At 32.5% G+C, this 21,254-nt stretch overlaps 1 protein-coding gene across 3 annotated transcripts in view; it reads right to left on the bottom strand.

The window, feature by feature from the left end:
- LOC124359212 (histone-lysine N-methyltransferase NSD2) overlaps nucleotides 1-21,254 on the bottom strand; it is a 46,339-nt gene that overhangs the window by 17,081 nt on the left and 8,004 nt on the right. For all 3 annotated transcript variants that reach the window (XM_046811776.1, XM_046811775.1, XM_046811777.1), the window contains exons 3-12: nucleotides 19,520-19,668; nucleotides 14,822-14,931; nucleotides 13,165-13,330; nucleotides 12,682-12,908; nucleotides 11,651-11,857; nucleotides 8,991-9,204; nucleotides 7,564-7,873; nucleotides 6,009-6,212; nucleotides 5,065-5,283; nucleotides 2,808-2,939 (exon numbers count right to left, since the gene is read on the bottom strand). In XM_046811776.1, the coding sequence (XP_046667732.1) occupies nucleotides 2,808-2,939; nucleotides 5,065-5,283; nucleotides 6,009-6,212; nucleotides 7,564-7,873; nucleotides 8,991-9,204; nucleotides 11,651-11,857; nucleotides 12,682-12,908; nucleotides 13,165-13,330; nucleotides 14,822-14,931; nucleotides 19,520-19,668 (1,938 nt within the window). The remainder of the gene's footprint in view (nucleotides 1-2,807; nucleotides 2,940-5,064; nucleotides 5,284-6,008; nucleotides 6,213-7,563; nucleotides 7,874-8,990; nucleotides 9,205-11,650; nucleotides 11,858-12,681; nucleotides 12,909-13,164; nucleotides 13,331-14,821; nucleotides 14,932-19,519; nucleotides 19,669-21,254) is intronic.

Here is a 21,254-nt window from a genome sequence, read left to right as displayed (position 1 = left end):
TCCATAACAAAATATTTATCAAGCTTTAACAATTGATAACAATATGTTGTGATTTGTTACAATAAAGTGCTTATTAGGTTTAGTGACCATTCAAATAATTAGTGTCTTTTTCAGCTTCTGAAATTTATATTTTAAGGCAGATTTTATGTACAAAGTCAGCCAATTGTAATCACCTTTATTAAAGCACTTAAGGAAAATGTCTTCATAACTTCATCGAACATAATCCTCAGAGCCCAAACCAGCCCCCATTTAATGTTTTATGTATTTAGTTTGTTTTTAAAAAAGTTGTTGAGTTTGGGAGAGGAAGTAGTTAGTGCTGTCAAGATTGTATGGTGACCGTTTTACTGGGAATAGGTGTTTGCTTTTGAAGACAAATTACACGCATTCCAAAAAATATAAGCTTGAAAAAATCAGCAAGTTAAATTTGCTTAAAGAATCTTATATATAATTGAGATTGATCCACCATATTTCACTTTTACGGCCTTGTTCTGAATTGTAAATAGTGGATTCGTGACCCCATATGATTAAACAATAGCTCATTTAGGGATAGAAACATACATAGTCAGCTGTTAGTAAGGCGTCTTTACCAGAAAATGAAGCCAACCTCCGTAAGATGAATGAAGTGCTACTTTGTTTTTTAAAATTATGTTATCAATTTTGTTGTGGAAGAATAAATTAGTTAATTATCAGACAAAGGAAATCAGAGCTAGAACTAGGACTGACACGAAAATCTCTAATTATTATATCAGAAGAGTTAGCATTTCTTTGGGAGGATCTTAAATAGAATTCAACAGGTTTAGTCTTATTAGACATTTAAATGAAGATGGATCTGTCCCAGCCACTGAAGCAAAGAACTAATCTGAATATAGATATTAATTTCTAAACATTCCCCGTCTCTATTGAAAATGTTGAAGGATGCATCATCTGAAAAGATACACAAGTTGTCCTGATTTACAGCTGGAGGTACGGTATGCCATTTACAAATAAAAAAAGAACAGATCCCAGGACAAAGAACCTTGAAGCACACCTGTAAAATAGTAGAACTGTAAAATATGGAACAGCCACTGCTTGCTTTTGGTTGTGAACAAAAAAGAAATTCAATTATACACCTTGCCTCTAATAGAAACTTGGTAATTTTTTCAATAAGCAAATTGTGAGGAACAACGCTGAAAGCATTATTTTAATCTAAGTGAAAGACATCAAGTGAAGAGACAACCTCACGAAGGAAATGAAATATAGCTTCTGTAGTGAAAGTTGTCTTTCTAAATCCAATAGATGTAGTTAATAAACTTCTATGTCGACAGATGTAGATTTACTTACCGTTATAGCTCTGACCCCTTTAATTCAGGTGTATAAGCAGACTTAATTTATTGGCAGTTAAAAAAAATATATTGATCAATTTAACAATGTTAAAATGTTTCAATTCATCATGAACCAATCAATATACTTACATGATAGTCATAAATCATATTACTGCCACTTATTCATCATAACTAATTAGCAGTACCTAAAATGTACAGTTTTATTGCAATAATTTTGTATCATGCAATTTTGTAACACACTATACAGTTATTTTATTACTTTTTTAACAAATTAAAAATCAGTAAGTAATATTAAATACTATGTTTGTTTATCACTGTTAAATCACAAAAATATATAACTTGTAAAATCTGAATAAAATTAGTTCCGAGTACAGGAAAAAAGGGTATAACAACCTTGTTGTTGGGTTTGTACGAATGTATGCTCTTTTTTTGTAAATCTGATATTGTTACTCTGTGAGAGAATACTCTCAGTTTCCATGCAAAGAATAACATGCAGACAGTTTGACAAAAATCCTACCTTCAGGTCTCACTGCTCCAAACAGCATAAACAACAGTGAATTTTATTCAAATGGACAGTTCTTATAAGAAATCACTAAGACCATGTATCTAAAGAAACTTAATAGGGTACTAATTAGTTCTACAAGTCAAAGTAATTATCACCATTGTACTGAAGTAACAGGGGTATGAGGTTGATTTCAGCCTAACCTACAGCGAAATCAAAGTTGGTTAATTGCAGAGTTAAATGGTCTATTGCTCCGGCGATTAGTAGAGGGAGACATCTTAATAATATCATAATAAATATTCACATCAGAATAAATGTTACATCACTGAAAATAAGAAAAATAAAAGTTCAAAAACAAGTAAACAATGAATAATTTCAACTTGAAAATAATCTTGCATATTGCATAGTTTAACTCTTGTGATGAATTCATACTTGCCAAGGGTCATGAAGGAAAATGGAAGTGCCTGAGCCGAGGTGTTCTTTTTTTTTTATATGGATGTTATTGTCACATGCTAGTAGCTGTACATGGAAAAATTGGGTTAGTTCCATAAAAAAAAGAAATATCATGATTTTATATACAAAATTTGACTTGAATCTCATCAATTCTATGTTTCTGCATTGTAACACGTATGTTTGGGAACAAAAGCGTATCACCACTCTTCAATTTACTGAAAATCTTTTATTGTATTTCACTGATCGATTTTTGAATACAAATCTCTTTTTGAAGACTCAGTGGATGCAAGATTTGTCTTTGACAAATCACTAACTCTTTTATCTATTGGAAAGAATTGATCTTATCGGTGTGGTCATACTTTCAAGTCAGTCTCATCTTGTCTTTTGCGATGTAAACTGTACGACGGGCTGATCATTTCATTAGCCTTGATGGGTTAATTTTATAAGACCTGTTCTGGAATTGAGGTTAAAGGCATAAAACCCAAACTGATTTATTCTCAGGTTAACCAGAACTAAAACGTACTACTGACCTGAAGCACATATGAAGCACCAAGCAGCATTGATATGGTGAGTTACACCCTTCCTGGGAGGTTGGTAATGCTGCGGACAGATGATCTGGGTGTTTGTAAGTATCTCAGATCCTGCTGGGAGGCAGTAGTTACCTAACACAACAGTTACTTTCCTTTAGATCTTAACTTCTTACAGATCATATATTGTGAGGAGTATTATTTAAATATTCTACATATCTCTGATTGAAAATTAACATAAACAAATTAGAATTAATTTTAGTAAATTGTCTGAAACTACAAGGCAATTTTAGCTGATGCTAAAAACTTTTGGTCCTATAACTGACAAATGAAAAATGTTTAAGTGTTCATTAAAGACATAGTTTATGCCTACATAGAATTGTTAATATCTTTTATCAAACAGTTTAAATAAACTTGTTGAATTTTAACCCTTAAAGCGATAATTTAAATTACTGTCAAACGCTAAGACATAAAAAAATAGTTTTTTTAAAATTTCCCAATGCTAATTTTTGTTTCATATTCCTTGGTATTACCTTTATAAAAAAAAAAATAAACATGTAATATTTTTGAGAATTTTATACGCACGAAAACATTTGAAATTTTGAATAAACTGCATTGCAGGATAATGTACATAGGAACACTATTTGACAGATTACATTACATTTATACAGGTTATTTATAATGAGTGTAACTGAAGTTTCTGTATAATTAGTACATAAAAATAAATAAGTTCAGTATAAGATTTTGAAATGTAATAATATGAAATTATATGATCATCTGGATTAGCCATTATAACAAAAAATTATACTAAATGTTAGTAAAAACAAACTAAAACACTATTAGAATAACAATGGACTGATTCAAAACACTTTGTTTAACAATATAACCAACATACGACCAACACACACGTAGTTAAACAGCTGAATGAAACGAACACGTCTGTAGGCGTATGCGCGTCACAGGCCATACAAAAAATGGCGGCGATTGCTTTCAACCCGAGTAGATACCGTTACAACGTCCACCAACGGTGACAAAGCGTTTTGTCTAGTCCCGACAGTCGAAAGGAACATCGACCTGCTCTCTTACGGAAGTTTTAACAACTAATTCTTTGCCATTTCAAAAGTAAAGCTTTTGCGTTTGTAAACGTTATCCGCGTTTAAAGCATCGGCAGTTCCGCGTCTATAGGCGATAGCCGCGTCGGAAGGGTTAAAATGTGTTTTATGTTTACATTGATAGAGCAGCTGAAACAAATAATCCAGGAGCTGAGACCATATAAACACATAAACTAGGTGTTTTTGTAATCGATAAAAGAATAATTTCCTGAAAATAAATATATTGTCAGCCACACTATTTTTGGTGGAAGTTTAGATGGGAGGGCATCAAAAGAGTTAAGAAAAAAACATTTTATTCTCAGATTATACTTTTATAACTTGAGCCAGCTGTAGTGGTAACCATCCTGATTATAGTCCCATATGAACAATGCACTTTTATGCCCTTATTTTTATCATGAGTTGTCGTTGATGTCTCATTCTGAAGATCTTATTAATATGCACCCAAATGATTTTTATTTTTTCTTGTTAAGTTTCTACTTTTTAAAATAATAAAGTACAAAATAATTTAAAATATTTTATCTGAACCACCAATAAAATTATAGAAAAAGTACAAAAGCGTTGCAAGTGTATTAGTTATATCTTAAAATGAGACATCTTCTTTGATTCTATGATTAAAAATATGGTTGTTAATGAGCATGAGCTTTAACATTGTTCTTATGGGATTCAATCAAGATAGCTACCACTACAACCGGCTCTTAAATAATAGTTATATCACAGTCAGATAACTAGAAAAAGAGACTTGCTGTCGCCATTTTAAAACTCTGCATATGATTAGGTGACTCTGATTTAATATTAGAATATGTGTAAAGTGTCTGACGGCTGATTTTTTCGATCTCTAGAGCGGCTTACAATTGATTTTCTTGTAGGAAATTTGTCTGTATATTTCAAGAAAAACCAGGTTGTGTGTTTATACAATGCAAATTAGCCCTTGGCTTCTGGACCAAAACAAAACAAAACAACAAGTCAAGCTACACATCTTCTAGTGGTGAATTTTGATATGTTATCAACATTCTTAGATAGTACAGAGAGACCAAATTTAAGATAGAATCGTTGTGATATAATTACAATGAAAACTTCAGCTATTGTCTACAAAAAACATCATTTTTGGGGTTTTACAGTAACATCTTAAGGAGTGACCATAGAATTACCATAGTGGTAAGTGGTGGGGCAGCGGACACAGCGCACCAGCTTGTCATTGCTGTAACGAGCCTTGATGACGCTCGGGTTGTCAGAAGCACAGGTGTGACAGGTATGCTGAGGACAGGTCAAGACACCTCGGTCGCTGCCCTTCCCATTCCCGTTGGTTCTCCACGACGCCTGTGGCCACGACTTTATACATTCCTCATGATAAACCTTCCCACAGTAAGCTGCAACACACATAGAACCTTAGTAACTAGTAAAGTTCGAAAAAGTAATTGAGTGAACTATGTATTTTAGGAACCACATTATTAATACTTAGTTTGCCTTCTATATATTACAAAATTAAAATAATATAAACATGTTTATAAACTTGCCAATATCTAATACAAAACTCCATATCCAGTGGTCCATCTCCCATAATCTAGAATGAATTTGAAGAGAACCTTATTTGTGTCAGCTGACATACATGGAGAATATAAATATAATTCATGAAATTTTAAAACCATCTTTAAGATATGCATTATTTTTACTACTGCTGGATAACAGAAAAACCAGTTTTTCTTTACTAAAAAACAACACAGCTCATTTTGATTCAACAAATCTTTGGCCTGCAGTCTTAGTAAGGAAGTAATAAGGGGAGGGCTATTCAACTCCTCACTCTCTGATAACTAGAAACAATAATTAAAATAATTAAGATTATTAAGTCAAAGGGGTTTCAGATCATATAGTACACTTAGGGATTGTTATTTCATTACTATGAGAGTTCAATTACAACAAATTGTTTTTGATTTTTGTACTGAAAAAAAGAACAAAAAGGAAAATAAAAAACTATTTAATTGATTTAACTGACTGTGCGGAAAAATGCACTAATAATAAAAGCTCTGTGATCATATTATAAATGGATTCAAGAACGTGGAAGTACCAAACTGATAAAACATATTAAGTTACGTACCTGTGATACAACGGTAAAGTTTAGCATCCCCACTTTTCTTCTCAATGTACTCTTGACAGATGAAACAGGGCAAAGAACGACCTTCAAGACAGTTCTTACAACGGAAGCTCTCACTTTCCTCCCCACTCTCACTGTCTTTGCTGCCCTTCCGTACTTTCCCAGAGGGCTTCACTTCAGGCTCTATCACTTCCACCACTGGCACACCTACAGAAAGATAATTAATACTCCATGATGAGCTGTCTCAGATTAGTTACAGTCTGAAAATAGCAATATTACTGACATTTGAAGTATTTATGTTGTATAAAAACTTGTTGCTTTTGTAATACAGTGCTGACGACATGACCATCATCTTAGTATTTTTTCAAATAACGCTTTGTCAATAAAGAACTTTAAAGAAATAGTTGTAGCTTTTTGAGGAAATTCAATTGATAGATATTAATTATTGTTATCCATGGGTCAGAATGGAGTAGCCTATTTGGAATGATATACAGAATTTGAATGATAGTAAACTCATATGAAGCATTTGAGATGTTAAAGTTAGGAATGGGCCAATTCCAAAGTAATTGATTCCAATTTTGAAATATTTTATCTGATTTATTTTTTACTTGTCATTTGGGATTAAAAATAGTTACAAAAATGTATATTTTCACGCCAGTATTGTATAAATTACACTTTGCGAATTTGATTCTTAGACATTTGTAAAGTACCAACAAATTATATTCATGTAACCAAAATTTTACTTATGGTCTTGGTTTTATCAAGAATAACCCTCTGAAGATCAATTGACGGCATAGACAGACAGATAAACTTTACCTGACCACATCACATTGTCCTTGGTCTTATAATGATAAAATATCCTATTGTGTAATGACGTTCATTTCTTAAGATTAGTTTTAAACTTCATCATTCTTAGGCAAACTAGGAACCACAGACCAATGTAAAAAATAGATATTTGTTACAAAGTTGATTTGAATGTTTATTCTTACAGCAATTGGTCATGCAATGGGATTCACAATTTATCATTTGTGGCTTTTTGTGGAGTATGTTATATAGTTTAGTTTTTACTATGTTAAAATTAGATATTGTGCTGTAATTGTTTTAAGTCTGAAAAGTTAACTGAAAAGTTTAATTTTTTAGTAAGCCACTGTGCTATTTTTGTTGACCACCAACTTGCTGTTGCATCCTATATCCGTATTTTGACACGATCAGACTAATTTTGACAATTAATTTGTAACATATATTAATGAGCTAGCTTTATAAAGATCTCATATGTCATGCTGTATCCATACTTCATTTTCTGATGCCATATTAATGTAAAGCACTGATACAGATGTAATAAAACATTCTTCCGTACATAGAGTTTAGACAAAAAATACATGTTTATTTAACACTTTTTTATTAATACTGATAGTGGTATTTGAATCAAGAAAAGAAGTCTTGAGATTGAGATCTCAAATGCGTTGATTTAAAAAAAAAATAGAATGTTTCCAAAATAGGATTCAGCCCAAATTGATTAAAACTTGTTTAATGTAAATAATGAAAGAATCATGCTTACTATCCACATTTTGTTGTTGCTGGTCTTTTACATTTTGACCTGCACGTTCACTGGGTAGCCTTGAATTAAGATCTTTTTCAAGTACTCTTCCATTTTCAATATGTCCATCTGATTGACTAGTATCCGAGGAAGAAGGAGATCCAGCTGGGTCCAAGCTTTTCCTGGGTCTGCCTTTCTTTGTTTTCCTGGTTGGGGTGACTAAAGGCAGCTCAGGCTTGGGGGGATTGGTGATACAATCTGGGTGGTAATAGCCTTGACATGGTCCTCGACATCTGACAGTATCCCCTGCCTTCTCACAGATCTGACAAACCTGAGCATATCACATTGTTATACATTATCATGGGGAACAAGCCATAGTCAGACAAGAATGGGATATAAACATTAAATCCAGATAATAACATATTTTTACTATACAAATTTTCATTGTTTCTAAGTTCAATTCATTTTATATGTATACAATATAAAAAATAAACAAAACTTTTTTTGAAAACCACAGTACTGCTGGTGACCGCCAGGTAATGAACCAACAAATAAATAACTTGGGACTACAACCTCTTTGATTTTATAATTTTGGTTTACTAACAGTACCAATATATTAAAAATAATACTTTAACCCTTCACACACCACTAATAAATCCATTAACTTTCCTACAACGCCAAGACCAAGTAAAAATCTTTTATTACTTCAAGTTCAAAGCTAATTTTTATTATAACTAAATTATAAAAGGCAAAAAAATTATAAAACAAGACATTTGTTTATTGTTTGTAGTTTAGTATTAATAATAAATACTAAACTGAAAAGTTTAATTACATTTTACTATAAAACAAGATAAATATTTCAAACTAATCACAATACTACCATACGATGAAGAATAATAAGATATGTAGTAGACGTGTTACTGTGACAACCAAGAGAGAGCAGTAATACACGCCACGGACATGTTTTAGTTATAGCTCTATAGGAGACGCAGAACTTTCCCAAAGTCAAGCAGGTGGTCGGAGTTAGACAAAAGGCGCTCCCCTCCCCCTACAGCAAAGTGAGGGTTGTTTTTAAATACTTCCTTGGCAACTGCGACAAGCACAAGCACAGAGCGTGCACTGGGCATTTCTAAGATCTTTTGTGAACTAAAAAACTCTCCAAGAGACATAATCTATAATATCGATATAACTGTACTTGGTGTTTTGATCAAAGTCTACCATTCTAATATATTCGTCTGTGGCGTTGGAAGGGTTAAGATTTGTATATAAGTAACTTTGTGAGCATTTTTATAGTATCACACTTGTTGACAAAGTTTAAATTAGTGTCATTTTTGTAAAGGCCTTTAATTTGACATACAATTTGCCAGTATTGAACTTTTTAAATATAAAAACAAATGTTTAAATACAACCTGAAATGGCAAGAAATACATAAATGATATTTTAATTACCTTTTCGGATTTTGCCCCTGAAAACAGGTATTTGCAATTGTTTCTTTTTGAAACTGTTGATTTTGGTGTAGCTACAGCTAAGGGTGCTGGACTACTACTTTTTGAAGATCGGATTTCTTCTTCAGCATCCTCTGAAGAGCCTTCTACTTCCTCAGGTGTTTCTTCACTAGACTCACTCTCATCTCTTTCTTGGCTTGTAAATCTTGGTTTATACCTAAAATACAGAATTTTACTTGATTTTTTGTTAATTCATATATACTACTAAAGATATTTTTTATTTATCTTTATTTTGACCTATCAGTGATATACTATACTGTGGGTTTCTATTTATTTTAACAGTCATAAGGTAGTCTACAACTGATGACTTTTCAAATATAAGTGAAACTAGTTTAGTTAGGTATTTTTGTATTAAATTAATATGAGTAGGCTAATTTATTACACATGGGAATTACAAAATTGAAGACTGACTATATAAATTACATTAACTAGCTATGACACAGAAGCAGATTTTAACAAAGGTGTAGAAGATTTTAACTACACTCAGTTGAACTATATCAATGACGAAAATTGTGTTTTAGAATTTAACAATAATAATAGTATTGAACAAAATAATGATGAAATAAATAAATCTGTGTTTAAGAAGATAAGATCAGATCACAGTTTTTTTATTATCTAAAACAATATATAGAGTTAATAAATATGATATTTAGCTTCATGTTCTCTTATGATAAAGACACAATGAAGATACATCAAATCTGCTATGTTCATATTTAGGAAAAGGCAACAAATGCATTTTTTGGTAACAAATAAAAATGTTCTTATATGCTTATTAACATGAAAAAATAACTGTTTGATACAAAGACTCTACTGATGAACCTAACTAAAATTGCATAGAGTAAGAAAGGTTTGAGTATGACCAAAATAACTTTACAACACAAAGGAGCATGGAGTACACAACAGCCCGCTATAAAATCATTTGGAACGTTTCTCACCACACATGGTACTGCATTATATTATATTCATATTGTGCACATTTATAGATATGTTCATAGCTGTGTGGTATTGCCTAAGTATAAAATGAATAAAAACAGAATTTTTGGGCTTCACAATCAGTTAACCCTCAACTGATGACAGACGGCACAGACGTTCATCAATATCGTTTGTGAACTGATAAAGACGGCAGAGCCGTCCGCTATTATTAAGTGAAAACCATGTAAGTTATAAAGACGTAACTTGCACCAGCCGAATCCTCTAATCATAAATAACAAATTCATTTTATATAGTTTATATTCGTAATATTACTTGTTGTCAGCTGATATCGATCCAAATGCCGCACGGCATAAAGCTGACAGACTATGCAGCTGGTGACATGCTGCATGACCTTGACGTCGTTTGTTGCTACCGTTGCTAGGTTATTATGTAGGCTAATCATTTATAATTATTGTTATGTTATGAAATGGGCGATCGTCGTTGTTCAAATTATATACATAAACTATCAGATGATGAAAATATTAGTTCTGATGATGAAAGTAGCATATCAGCAAATAAAGTGCATGATGATATTTCTTTGTCAGATTTCTTGTCAGGTAGTCTGGATGATTATAAACCGGTGCAATATGAGTTGGGTTTTGATAGTGAAAACAATTCATCACTATCTGTAATTCGTCTTGTCTAAAGAATTTATCAAACACCAATATGAGATGCGTAGTGCCAAAAAAGTAGTACATACTTGTTTTTATCAAAACACTTTTTTTGGATTGTAAATAAGTGTATATATGTTGTAATATTTCTGTTCACTACAAAACTGTGTATATTTGGTATATTTAACACATTGCGGATCACTGACGAGCTGGGTTCGTCACGCAGCGGCCGGGCCTAACGATGACGAGCTCAGGTCGCAAAAGCGATCTGCTTTTAAGTTTCCCTCCAAATAGTTCTATTAGTGTCTGATAGATCGGGCGATCATCTTCAATTGTCAACTAAGAGTGTTTAACAACGGTCTACGTTTAGTTTTCAAAAGTTTTATAAATATCCTACAGATCGCAGTTGTATGTCGAAGTTGAAAAATCATTCATATGAGTTTACTTTCTGCTTTTTAGCGCTTCTGATTGGGTGTTTTCCTTACTTGTTATTATAATACTTTTGAGGTTAGTGACACAACTAATAGATGCAGACGTACATGTTGGCGGGTTTAATCTAGATAATGGCCCGGATGTTGTAATCGCTTCGCCCGAGCCGCTTTATTTAGACTATGATTCAGACATCATCCCTGCCACCCTGGAACCTTGCTCACGTGTTATCGTTGCTACATCATGGATACCCCATGTTCCATCTGAACGAATATCTTCACAACTTAATTTTCTAGTATACAATAGCGAGCGATACAATGTGGAGCACCATTGCTGTTCATGCGGCCGTTGCCGTAAATTAATTCATGCCCGCGTGCCAAAACAATACGATCCGCAATGGGTTAAGGTATCTTACTTTCTCAAGTCATGTAATAGTTACATGGAGTGAATTTGGAAAACAAAAACTGTACAATACACATTATTCAATTTATGTAAAAATAAAAATTCAATACTCTAGTAAGTGCATATTTGAAATTTTTTAAATTGTTCTCTGGTTTCTAATGTTCTGCAGAATAAACTAAAATATATTACCTTGCTTTTTGTGCTTCATCCATGGCGTCCCACATCTTCTGCAAATACTTATTTATTTCCTTCTCGTTGAGATCAGGATGGTCATCTGATACTCTATCGAAATGTTTTAAGCAGAATGCTTGGAAATCGGCTGCAGTTTTCTTCTTTACGTATCGTTTCTTTGGTTTCTTTTTTTCTACTGGAGTTGCTACCGAAGTTTCAGCATTTCTAACAAAACGCATCAAATAGTATAAATGATGAGGTTTATAAAAAGGTGTAGTACAAATATTAAGTTGCAAATGTAACACAAAAGACAATTGTCTGATAACATTTGAGGCAGTATTGCCACATTAATATTGAACAACTTTTCCCTCAATCACGGGGCTATTGTAACATACTGCCTCCTTGATGTATGTCTTATCTAACAGAAGTAAAACAGATGAATGAAACAGAATTTTGCACATTTATTTATGGTAACAGCTGATAATATCTGCTTATTGCAGCAGATGTTGAGACGGATCAATAATATTTTTCATACAAGTAAAACTGGCAACAGTGGTAGGTGTGGGCTATAGAGGGGGATTCAGATTGACCAGCCACCGGACTATTTTCTTGCAGACACTCTAGTTAATGTTGGATTTGTGGTTTGAGTAGTCACTAATCATTCATTACATGAAGGAAATTACATTTGGCTAATACAAGTCAAGAAATTATAAGACATAGTGTTTATAAGCTTTAATAACCGAATATATTTGAACTTTTGACTTTAGTTGTTTGGCTATTTATCTGTATGATTTCTGAGTACTGGAACGGTTTTCGGAAAACAACTGAATAACAATTGATCTCAAAACAGTTAATTTTTGTCATTACTGGAAAACCTGTGCTCACAAGGTCTAAAGTGTATCTATACAACAGTAAGCATTATGTACAACTAACAATCTTATTCTGTTTGATCATATCATTACTTGGGTGTACTTGAAGCCCACAGAATATATGGAATCAAATTAAATATTTTCAAGGTATCTTAGCTACAATCGAAATATGATTTTTACCTTTTCAATAGAACCACTTTAGGTGTGTCAGGTTCAGTAGGAGTGGGAGTTATAGGTGGGGGAGAACCAGCTATGTCAGCATTAGCCGACTGGTTGCTGCGAGCTAACTGCATCAACAGTGCTTGTCTTCTCTTGCGGTCAGCTATTGTCCGAGGTGTGGCCAGAAGAGGGTCTTCTGGTTCTGGTTTCACCGCTTCCGGTTCAGTATTCACTTCTTCCAGTTTAATCTAGTACAAAACCAACTATCACATTAGAGAACAAAAAATCTGTAGTATAGTACACAACATGTCATGTTCAAAATTGATTGTTATACAAATAGAGGTCAGGACTATGCAGCTTCAATGGTGCAATAATACTTCAGCCAAACAAACATTTATTTTTTTAACTAAATTACTAGTGTTACAAAATAATGTAAGACATTCCCTAGTATATTGTGATAATAACATAAAATATCATAACAGTAGACTGTTAAACTTATCATACCTGTTTTTTCTTTACTTCCTCCTCCTGCTGTGGACTCTGCTCCGCCTTCCGTTTCCTGCCACGTTTCTTAGGTGGGGACTCCAGCTGACTGAGTACCTGCTGTGTTGTCAGCTGTGGTGGGGGTGCTGGGGGGAAATGTGCTAAGAAGAAACCTATTCTTTGTTCCCTGAAAGATATTAAATGAAATAAATATGTGACAATTTATTGGGACACAAAATATTAATGACACAAAATACGTGGATTGTAGATTGCTACTCTATAGTTATATTTAATAAATAGGTCGTCCTACGGCTTTTTAGCAGGCTTTCATCTGTTTTAGCATCAAGTCAATGATAGTTCGACAGTCTTTCTTAGTGAAGCTTCGCCAAATCTGGCTAACATGAATTTTAGTTTGGCTTTTTACTTGGGTTTCTTCTTTGCTAGATGAGTGGCCATGGTGTTCCATAGATTTTCAATAGGATTAGTCAGGGCTTCGAGGTGGCCACTTCAGAACCTCAACATCATGGTCATCAAACCATTTTTGTTTGTGGTTTGTCTTGTGGCACGGGACATCGTCTTGCTGTAAAATGAAATGTTCACACCGAGCAGTTTGTTAGGTAATGGTAACATAAATTCCTCCTAAGTTTGGCAACACTTAACACTGTTCTATCAACAAACTGAAGCTTCCCAGGGCAGTCACTTGATATGAAGCCCATATCATCACTGCTTCGTCACCGCCCTTAACTGCTGAGGCGTGGTTTTGTGTGGCCTACCTCTCCGTGGAGCATCAATCACTGTACCGGCTTGATTAAAACCGCCTCACTGTTTTTTCCTCATGTTAGACACATTTAAATTGGATGCAATCGTTCCGTATAAATTACTGCCCTGGTACATATCAATACTTGTCACTTCACTTCCTCTTAACACAGATGAGCAACCCATAATCACAACTTTAACTTTTACAAAAGGGCAAAATACAAATGGGGTTGAAAACGTAGCTGTACAACTGTCTCAAGGTCAGTGGTCTATGCATGTGATGGCTTGTTTCATTAAAATAAAATCAGAACACTGCTATGCAAATTGCATGTCTCTATCTGGAAGCATTTACTTACGGCAGCAAAATGAGAAAACTCATACTTTTGTTAGAAAATTTCCCAAATAGTTTAATAGCCATTTATTAATAGGATCAAAACACTATTAGTTTACGACTAGGTGCAAACATGCTGTTATGAAGGGGTGTCCTAAAACTTTCTAGTGATACTTTAATGTGTAAATAACATTAACTACACTGAAGTTGTAGGTGAGCCTTACTGAACAATTGTCTACTCCGGCCCTTGCCCTTTTAAGACACTAGTAACTTCCTGCACTACAAGTTAAATATAAAAACTAATTTGTAATTTTAAGATTGAAAGTTGTTACAAATTGTGTATACGTAATAGAAAAAACTAAACCATATAGTCTTATTTTATGTAAACTAAAATAAATCCAACTTTTATCATTGCTCCATTAAGTTGAATACATTATTCTCATTGCATTGTAAATAGCTAAATAATGCAATAACAGAGGCCAGTATAATTTTAGACAAAAATTGAATAATTAATAATTTTGTTGAAATGTCTTATTATAAAAGAATTGTACTGTATCTCCTAAATGAATAATAAGCAATATATATATGTACCTGGATGCGGTAATCAAATCTTCTGCTTCCTGCACTGCCTTCTCCCACACTTGTACAACAGCTGGCTTGATCACAAATGCTGATGTCTGTTTGGGCTCCTTCTTCCTCATCTAAAGAATGTTATGTTTATATATAAAAAACATGGAAAATTAAAAAAATGATGCAACAGTGAATACAAAATAGGTCACTTTCTAGAAGGCACATTCTTATTTGTACTTTTTATGACCCTTTAGTCTAAAGTGATTAATTCAAAGTACTTTATAAACAGAAAAACTCAGTACTGCTCATAGGAGAAGTAACTAATTTGCTATGTGGAAAAATCCCAATGGTAAGTATATTTTTTACAGTGAAGATCTTACCCACGTTTACCAACAGTAAAATAGTTGAATATTGAGTTAAGCTCTATTTAATCTTTTGCTTAGTGCAGCATCTGAAATCTGACACTGATACAGATTGAATCCTAAATTTGGAGTCCATGTCTGCCTGAAGGGATCCATAATAAGATGTTCAAAATTAACTTCTTGCATTGTTTTGGCATCAGAGATACTTAGGCTGTTGAAAACTCAGTTTCTTCGCTACGCTTTGGAATTGTCTAAAACATTGTAGTGCACTCATTTGTGCACCTGATGAGACAATGAGAACACCTCTTCATCTAGACTACACTGGGTAGCTGCTGGGCGACCAGATTGAACTTATTTGTAGCCTACATGTCTCTGATGTCAAAACGATGCAGAGTTTGTTTTGAGCGTCTTCGTCATTGACTTTAATGTGACGTCTCTCTTCAGACAAATGTGAACTCCATATTCCAGGGCCAATCTGTGAAGATTTTAGACACTTCATCAAGCGGAAGGTGAAATGGAGCTTAACTCAATATTCGCATCGAAACAAACCTTTCCACCAAAATTACGTAATATATAGAGTAAAATACAAACACAGGATAGTATAAAACTGACTTCACACTCTCTCAAAAAACCTTTGCTCTAGAAACATAAGAGCCAAAGCAGAAAAAAATATTTTCGAAGGGTCTATGGTTTTACCGCATTGGCTGGGAGGCTGCTGAAGGACTATTGCATTCTCCTTACTTTTTAATAAATTTCTAGGAACATATGGCTACATCGTGTATTCTGATTGATACTCTAAACTAAAGTTATTCTAAATTGTAAAAGGTGATGTTTTAGACTATTTTGTATTAATTAATATTTTTATTTTAAGACTAGCTGTTACCCGCGACTTCGCACATAATCTTTAGGACCGAAGTCCTTATATTACTTAGTAAAAGCAATTATGATGTAATATGATGGGAGTCCTATAAAAATTTTAAAACGTAAGTAGGCATACATCAGGTAGATATTATTTAAGTTTATGGTAAATAGTATCAGAGTTTAACTTAATTATTATATCATGTTTGGCACGTGTAGGAGCATTTATGGTTCTAGTTAATTATATACATAACGTCACAGCTGAATCTGCCTTGTCATCCCGATGAAGAAAACACAAATCTCGGATCACACAGGTCTCGGAAACTTACTTCAGTCAAAAAGCGTATATTTCCAGTCCTTGTTGTATATTTCAGGTCTAAGATATTTCCCGTACCATAGTAGAGTTTGCCTTGATTGTTCTGACAAAGAAAAAATATAAATGTACTTACGTAGGACCGAGATGCCTACTTCAGTTAAAAAGTGCCTACTTAAGACAGTTTAAATTCACTCACCTACTATGTCACAGTTTAGCTTGCCATATTGCCTCAATCAAAATACTATATGCGTGCGATTATCTAGTTCTCAGAAACCTATTTTGTTCAAAATTGTGTTGACATAATTGAGTCTGCCTTGTCCTGATGAAGAAAATACACACATAAGTAGGACTGAAAAGCCTATTACGACCTATGGGAAAGTCCTACCTACTTCTTATGTACTTTCGGTACAGGGGAGAAATCCTTATTAAGGTTATGCAACATTCCAAAATAATTGTTATTAAAGTTTTGTGTTACACTTGTTTTTTGGACTTTAGCCAGAGAAAGAATGAATCGTTGAGGCATGTTAGTATTCATTTCTCTGTTTTTCCATAAACCATTGTTAAAATGTAATAACATAATGTCAAGGAAGCCCACCAGTTTAAAGTAACTTATATATGATAACACTCATAACTTTGTTTATTAAGATTAGTTTTATAACAGTATTTAATGCATTAGATGATTTTAATTCGTCACTGGCGCAATCTGGAGTAAAATTTATATATTAATGTTTTATTTACTATCTGCATACACTACCAATCAAGCACTGTTTACTTATTATTGATACAATTTTAATGTAAACAGATGTTTCAGAAAGTTTGTCGAACTATAGCTGTCAACAGCTGTTTAGTGCAGTTTAATGTGAATCATGAAACGTAAAAACTACAATTTTTTCTGAATTCCAAAATATTCCAGGTAACTTTTCTTAACTTTTTCTTCATAAAAACCTTCCTCGGATTTCAATGGACATTTTACAAAAAAATTAACCGAATCGGTCCAACTGTTATCGAGATTAGCGCTTACCAACACATTTCGCCATTCATTTTTATTTATAAGATAAGATAAAAAATCTAAAATATATATTTAATGATTTATGTAATTGTATAACTGCTGTACACCGATGGACTCCCCGCAAACACACCTGTAGTCTTTACAGGGAATAACCCTTACTTAAACTTTGTGTATATACATTTTTAGGAATACATATTTTTTGATTTGAAATAATATTGGATCGCTGTGAACAAAAACTAATACTGAACAATCATAAACAAATAATTACCAAAACATTGACAGATATAGGCTATTTTTTGATCATAGCAAATAGAAATTTGTATAACTATTCAATATTTTTACTATAGCCATCTAAATCTCCTTAATCCTGGAAGCGTATGTAAGAAACTCCAAAGTCTGTGCTAATTTTTGTAGATTTATAGGGTCCCTATGTAAATTTAATAAAAAATCTAATATATATATATATATATATATATATATATATATAAAAGTAGTGTATAAAATTTTTCATGGAACAGAGCATGTAAGAAACAGAGAATAAGACTACATAATTTTGAATTAAAATTATATTGTATTTATATATACATATGAAAAATATATTACATTAAAGTATCCACATTATATCAAAATATAAGATGCTTCATAAGTCCAAAATAACAAAATTGTAGGAAATTAAGTTTTGAACACATAAATATATAGTGTTATGGGGTTCAGAATAAAAAATGGAAATAAGTTTTATGTTTACTGAAAAAGTGGAAAAGTTTTACCTGCTATAAGCATCATAAAGAAATAAACATAATACATTTAACACACATATAAATTAATGTTTTTATCTGTTTTAAAGTTAGCCGATGTAAAAGGGTTTATAAGTCAGTTTTACCTAAATAAAAACCAGCATTTAAAAACTTATACTTATACTAACAAAGTCAGTCAGTCAGAATTCAATTAGAATGTAATGAATATCTTTTGATCTAAAAGAATCCTCCATTCTGAAATATAATCAATAAAAGTGCATGGTAATACTTAGATCAATTCGATAATAGAAATCTCCAAACAAGAAAATAATTTGTTTGTAAACAACAATCTTCACTGTACAAAAATTAACAACAATATCAAATCTGGGAAAAAACTCAAAAATCTGCAACTAGAAAGAAGAAAAAAATCAAAGACCACTAAGCATTAAAAACAACTCATCGGCTTTCAATTGATGTATAATTTAAAAGTCTTTGACCTGTAATAATGCTTTTACAGGTAAAATACAAATCAACACTTTGTGTCAATCCCACTTTCCAAGTTAAGAGATTGACACCAAATACGTTCGTCGACATTTTTAGGGTTAAAGACCTCTTTTCTCAAACTAAATAATACAATTCGCATTATCAAGTAAATAACAATATGCTTCAGTTTTAAGTGGGCACAATATATTCTCCTGGATGAAAAACACTTTACAGCATTTATTAACTATATTGAGAACACTAACCAATACTACTAACTTTTTATTTTTTTTGAGGCCTTTCAATAGTAAGGCCTCAAAAAAATAAAAAGTTATTAGTATTTGTTGGTGTTCTCGATGTAGTGAATAAATTAAGAATAGCCAGTTGCTCTATCTTCAACACTTACAGCAGTCAAAAGTTTTATGGTTATACTGAGCTTTCATAACTCAATAATTAAGGCCAGAGGAAGGAGTTAGTTAACTATGAAATAAAGTGGATAATATAAACCAAAGTGATTTACTGAAACAAAATAGAAGAATTGTTTACATCTTTCCAATTATACTCCCATTTTTACAACAATGAAGTACTACAGTAAGAATGTTTGGTCTAATAGAACAGTACAATGGCAAGTCTGAACACCTGTCATCATTGTTCCATCATAATCACTTTTTAAAGAACTGTAATCTTCTTAGCTGGATCGTGCAAAAGTAAAGTGTTATTTTAATTTTTTCATTGATAGAGTAAATTTATATTAAACAAAAATTACATTACGATCCTGTAAATAAATTCTATTTCACATTTTTAAATGTCTTCTAAATAATTTTCTAATTGGACAAGGTGATATTCCTGAGCTTTTTTTAACATTAATTCATTCTCAATATGTTAAACAAAACTATTAACTAATGAAGAATTTAAGTTGTATAGTAAATTCCTTTACACAAATTACAAATAGCAACTTACACCAGCAAGTATTGTATCTCCCAGCTGTAAGAAAGCTTCTCGTCCATTGTAGGCCATAATGGCAGTGGTGTTCAGCCAACTACGGCGACCGTTGTCACCAAAGAACTGGACATGCATCCAACGCTGACTGACCATGTTGCGCCCTTTACCTGCATTTAATAAAATTACATAAACCTACGGAACCTGATAATAACATATATTAACAACACATAGTTTTATCTTATTAAAAATCAGATTTTAGCTTTGACCATAATAGCTATATCAATAAGAAAATCCTGAAAAGTGACAAATTTTGTTTCTCTCCTACACAAATACTGAAATAGCGGAAACACTTTTACACCCTAAGAATTTGTGCCATCTTGATCAACTCAACCTTCTGTCTCTTATAATTTCAAGCCTATGATAACTGAACCACTTGGTAAATCTATCTGGTTATTGCAATAGCTTGGTTAACTAAAACCTCCAAATACAATTCCAGTTGTGAACACAACACATTGCTGAATATAAACACCCAGAATGATTTCTTAACCCTGGCAGTGTGTAAAGCGCATCTCAAGTACACTTCAAAACAGCTGTGTGTCATGTTGATGCGCATCTCAGATGCTCTTCAGGATTTTTGGATGAAAGATGTATTTATTAGGAAGATATCTGGGTATTTATACCAATATATACCTATATATATATATATATATATATATATATATATATATATATGTGTGTGTGTGTGTGTGTGTGTATTATATGTCTTTATCTCTAGTGTACAAAGTTTGGTCAACACTTATCAAAAGTATCATTTCAAAAGCTCGCACCAGCGGTCCGAAGAAACTACCAAATACATTTTTTCTAACCAATCACAAGACTGATATGACATGACTGACAAACTATTGCCAAATTCAACCAAATGCAGAAATGTATTATCTTTACAGCACTGTAACTGCTATTTCATTCACTGTCCTACTTGTTTTACAATAAACATTCTCCCAAATTCTTACATAGGCCCCGGTCAATTCCATACATACACTGTTCAGGAAAACATAATTCACTCCTTTGATAGATTAAAAAAAATATCTCCTTGAAAATGAAGATCTAATGCATCAAAAAAATTGTCAAGCAAGAAGGTATTTGAGCTCTGGGGTTACCATTAGTTTCAAAATGAAGTTGGAGGCAATTTCTCTCTCCCATAATGGGCAATCAGTCAGCTTGCTGTTTTTATGATTTTGATGTTATTTTTTCCAAGAGAAAATAATAACGAATAGTTTGTAGGCCAGTAAAAGTCATATTACGTATATATAAACAAATTTAGTTTATTTCATTAGTGATAAGCTGCTTTTTATATTTCTAAAAGGCCATATGACAACATTTTGTATATGTACTTATTCACAGGTACGTGTTCTAAAATGCTATAGAAAAAAAACTTAGTTTTTGTTATAATTTATTTTTACAAAAAACTTTATACAAGTTTTTTCAGCGAAAATATGTTTACAAGCGCCTGTTACGTATTATGCTAGATTTATCACTCATACTATTTTGATTTTACACTTATTTTCCATGATCTAATTAGTTTTCTATGTGGAATGTGAGTGGTATATATATATATATATATATATATATATATATATATATATATATATATATATATATATATATCAGTATAAGCCCTAACTTGTAGCTTGTTTTCAGGGTGTTAAAAAAATTGTATTTCTACAGGATTTTTCTTTTGATTAAAAATTATATC

The sequence above is a fragment of the Homalodisca vitripennis genome, chromosome 4 (assembly GCF_021130785.1).
Source record: "Homalodisca vitripennis isolate AUS2020 chromosome 4, UT_GWSS_2.1, whole genome shotgun sequence".
NCBI classification, from domain to species: Eukaryota; Metazoa; Arthropoda; class Insecta; order Hemiptera; family Cicadellidae; genus Homalodisca; species Homalodisca vitripennis.
The sequence above is the reverse complement of the archived record's forward strand: the minus strand, read 5'-3'. Positions and strand labels throughout refer to the sequence as shown.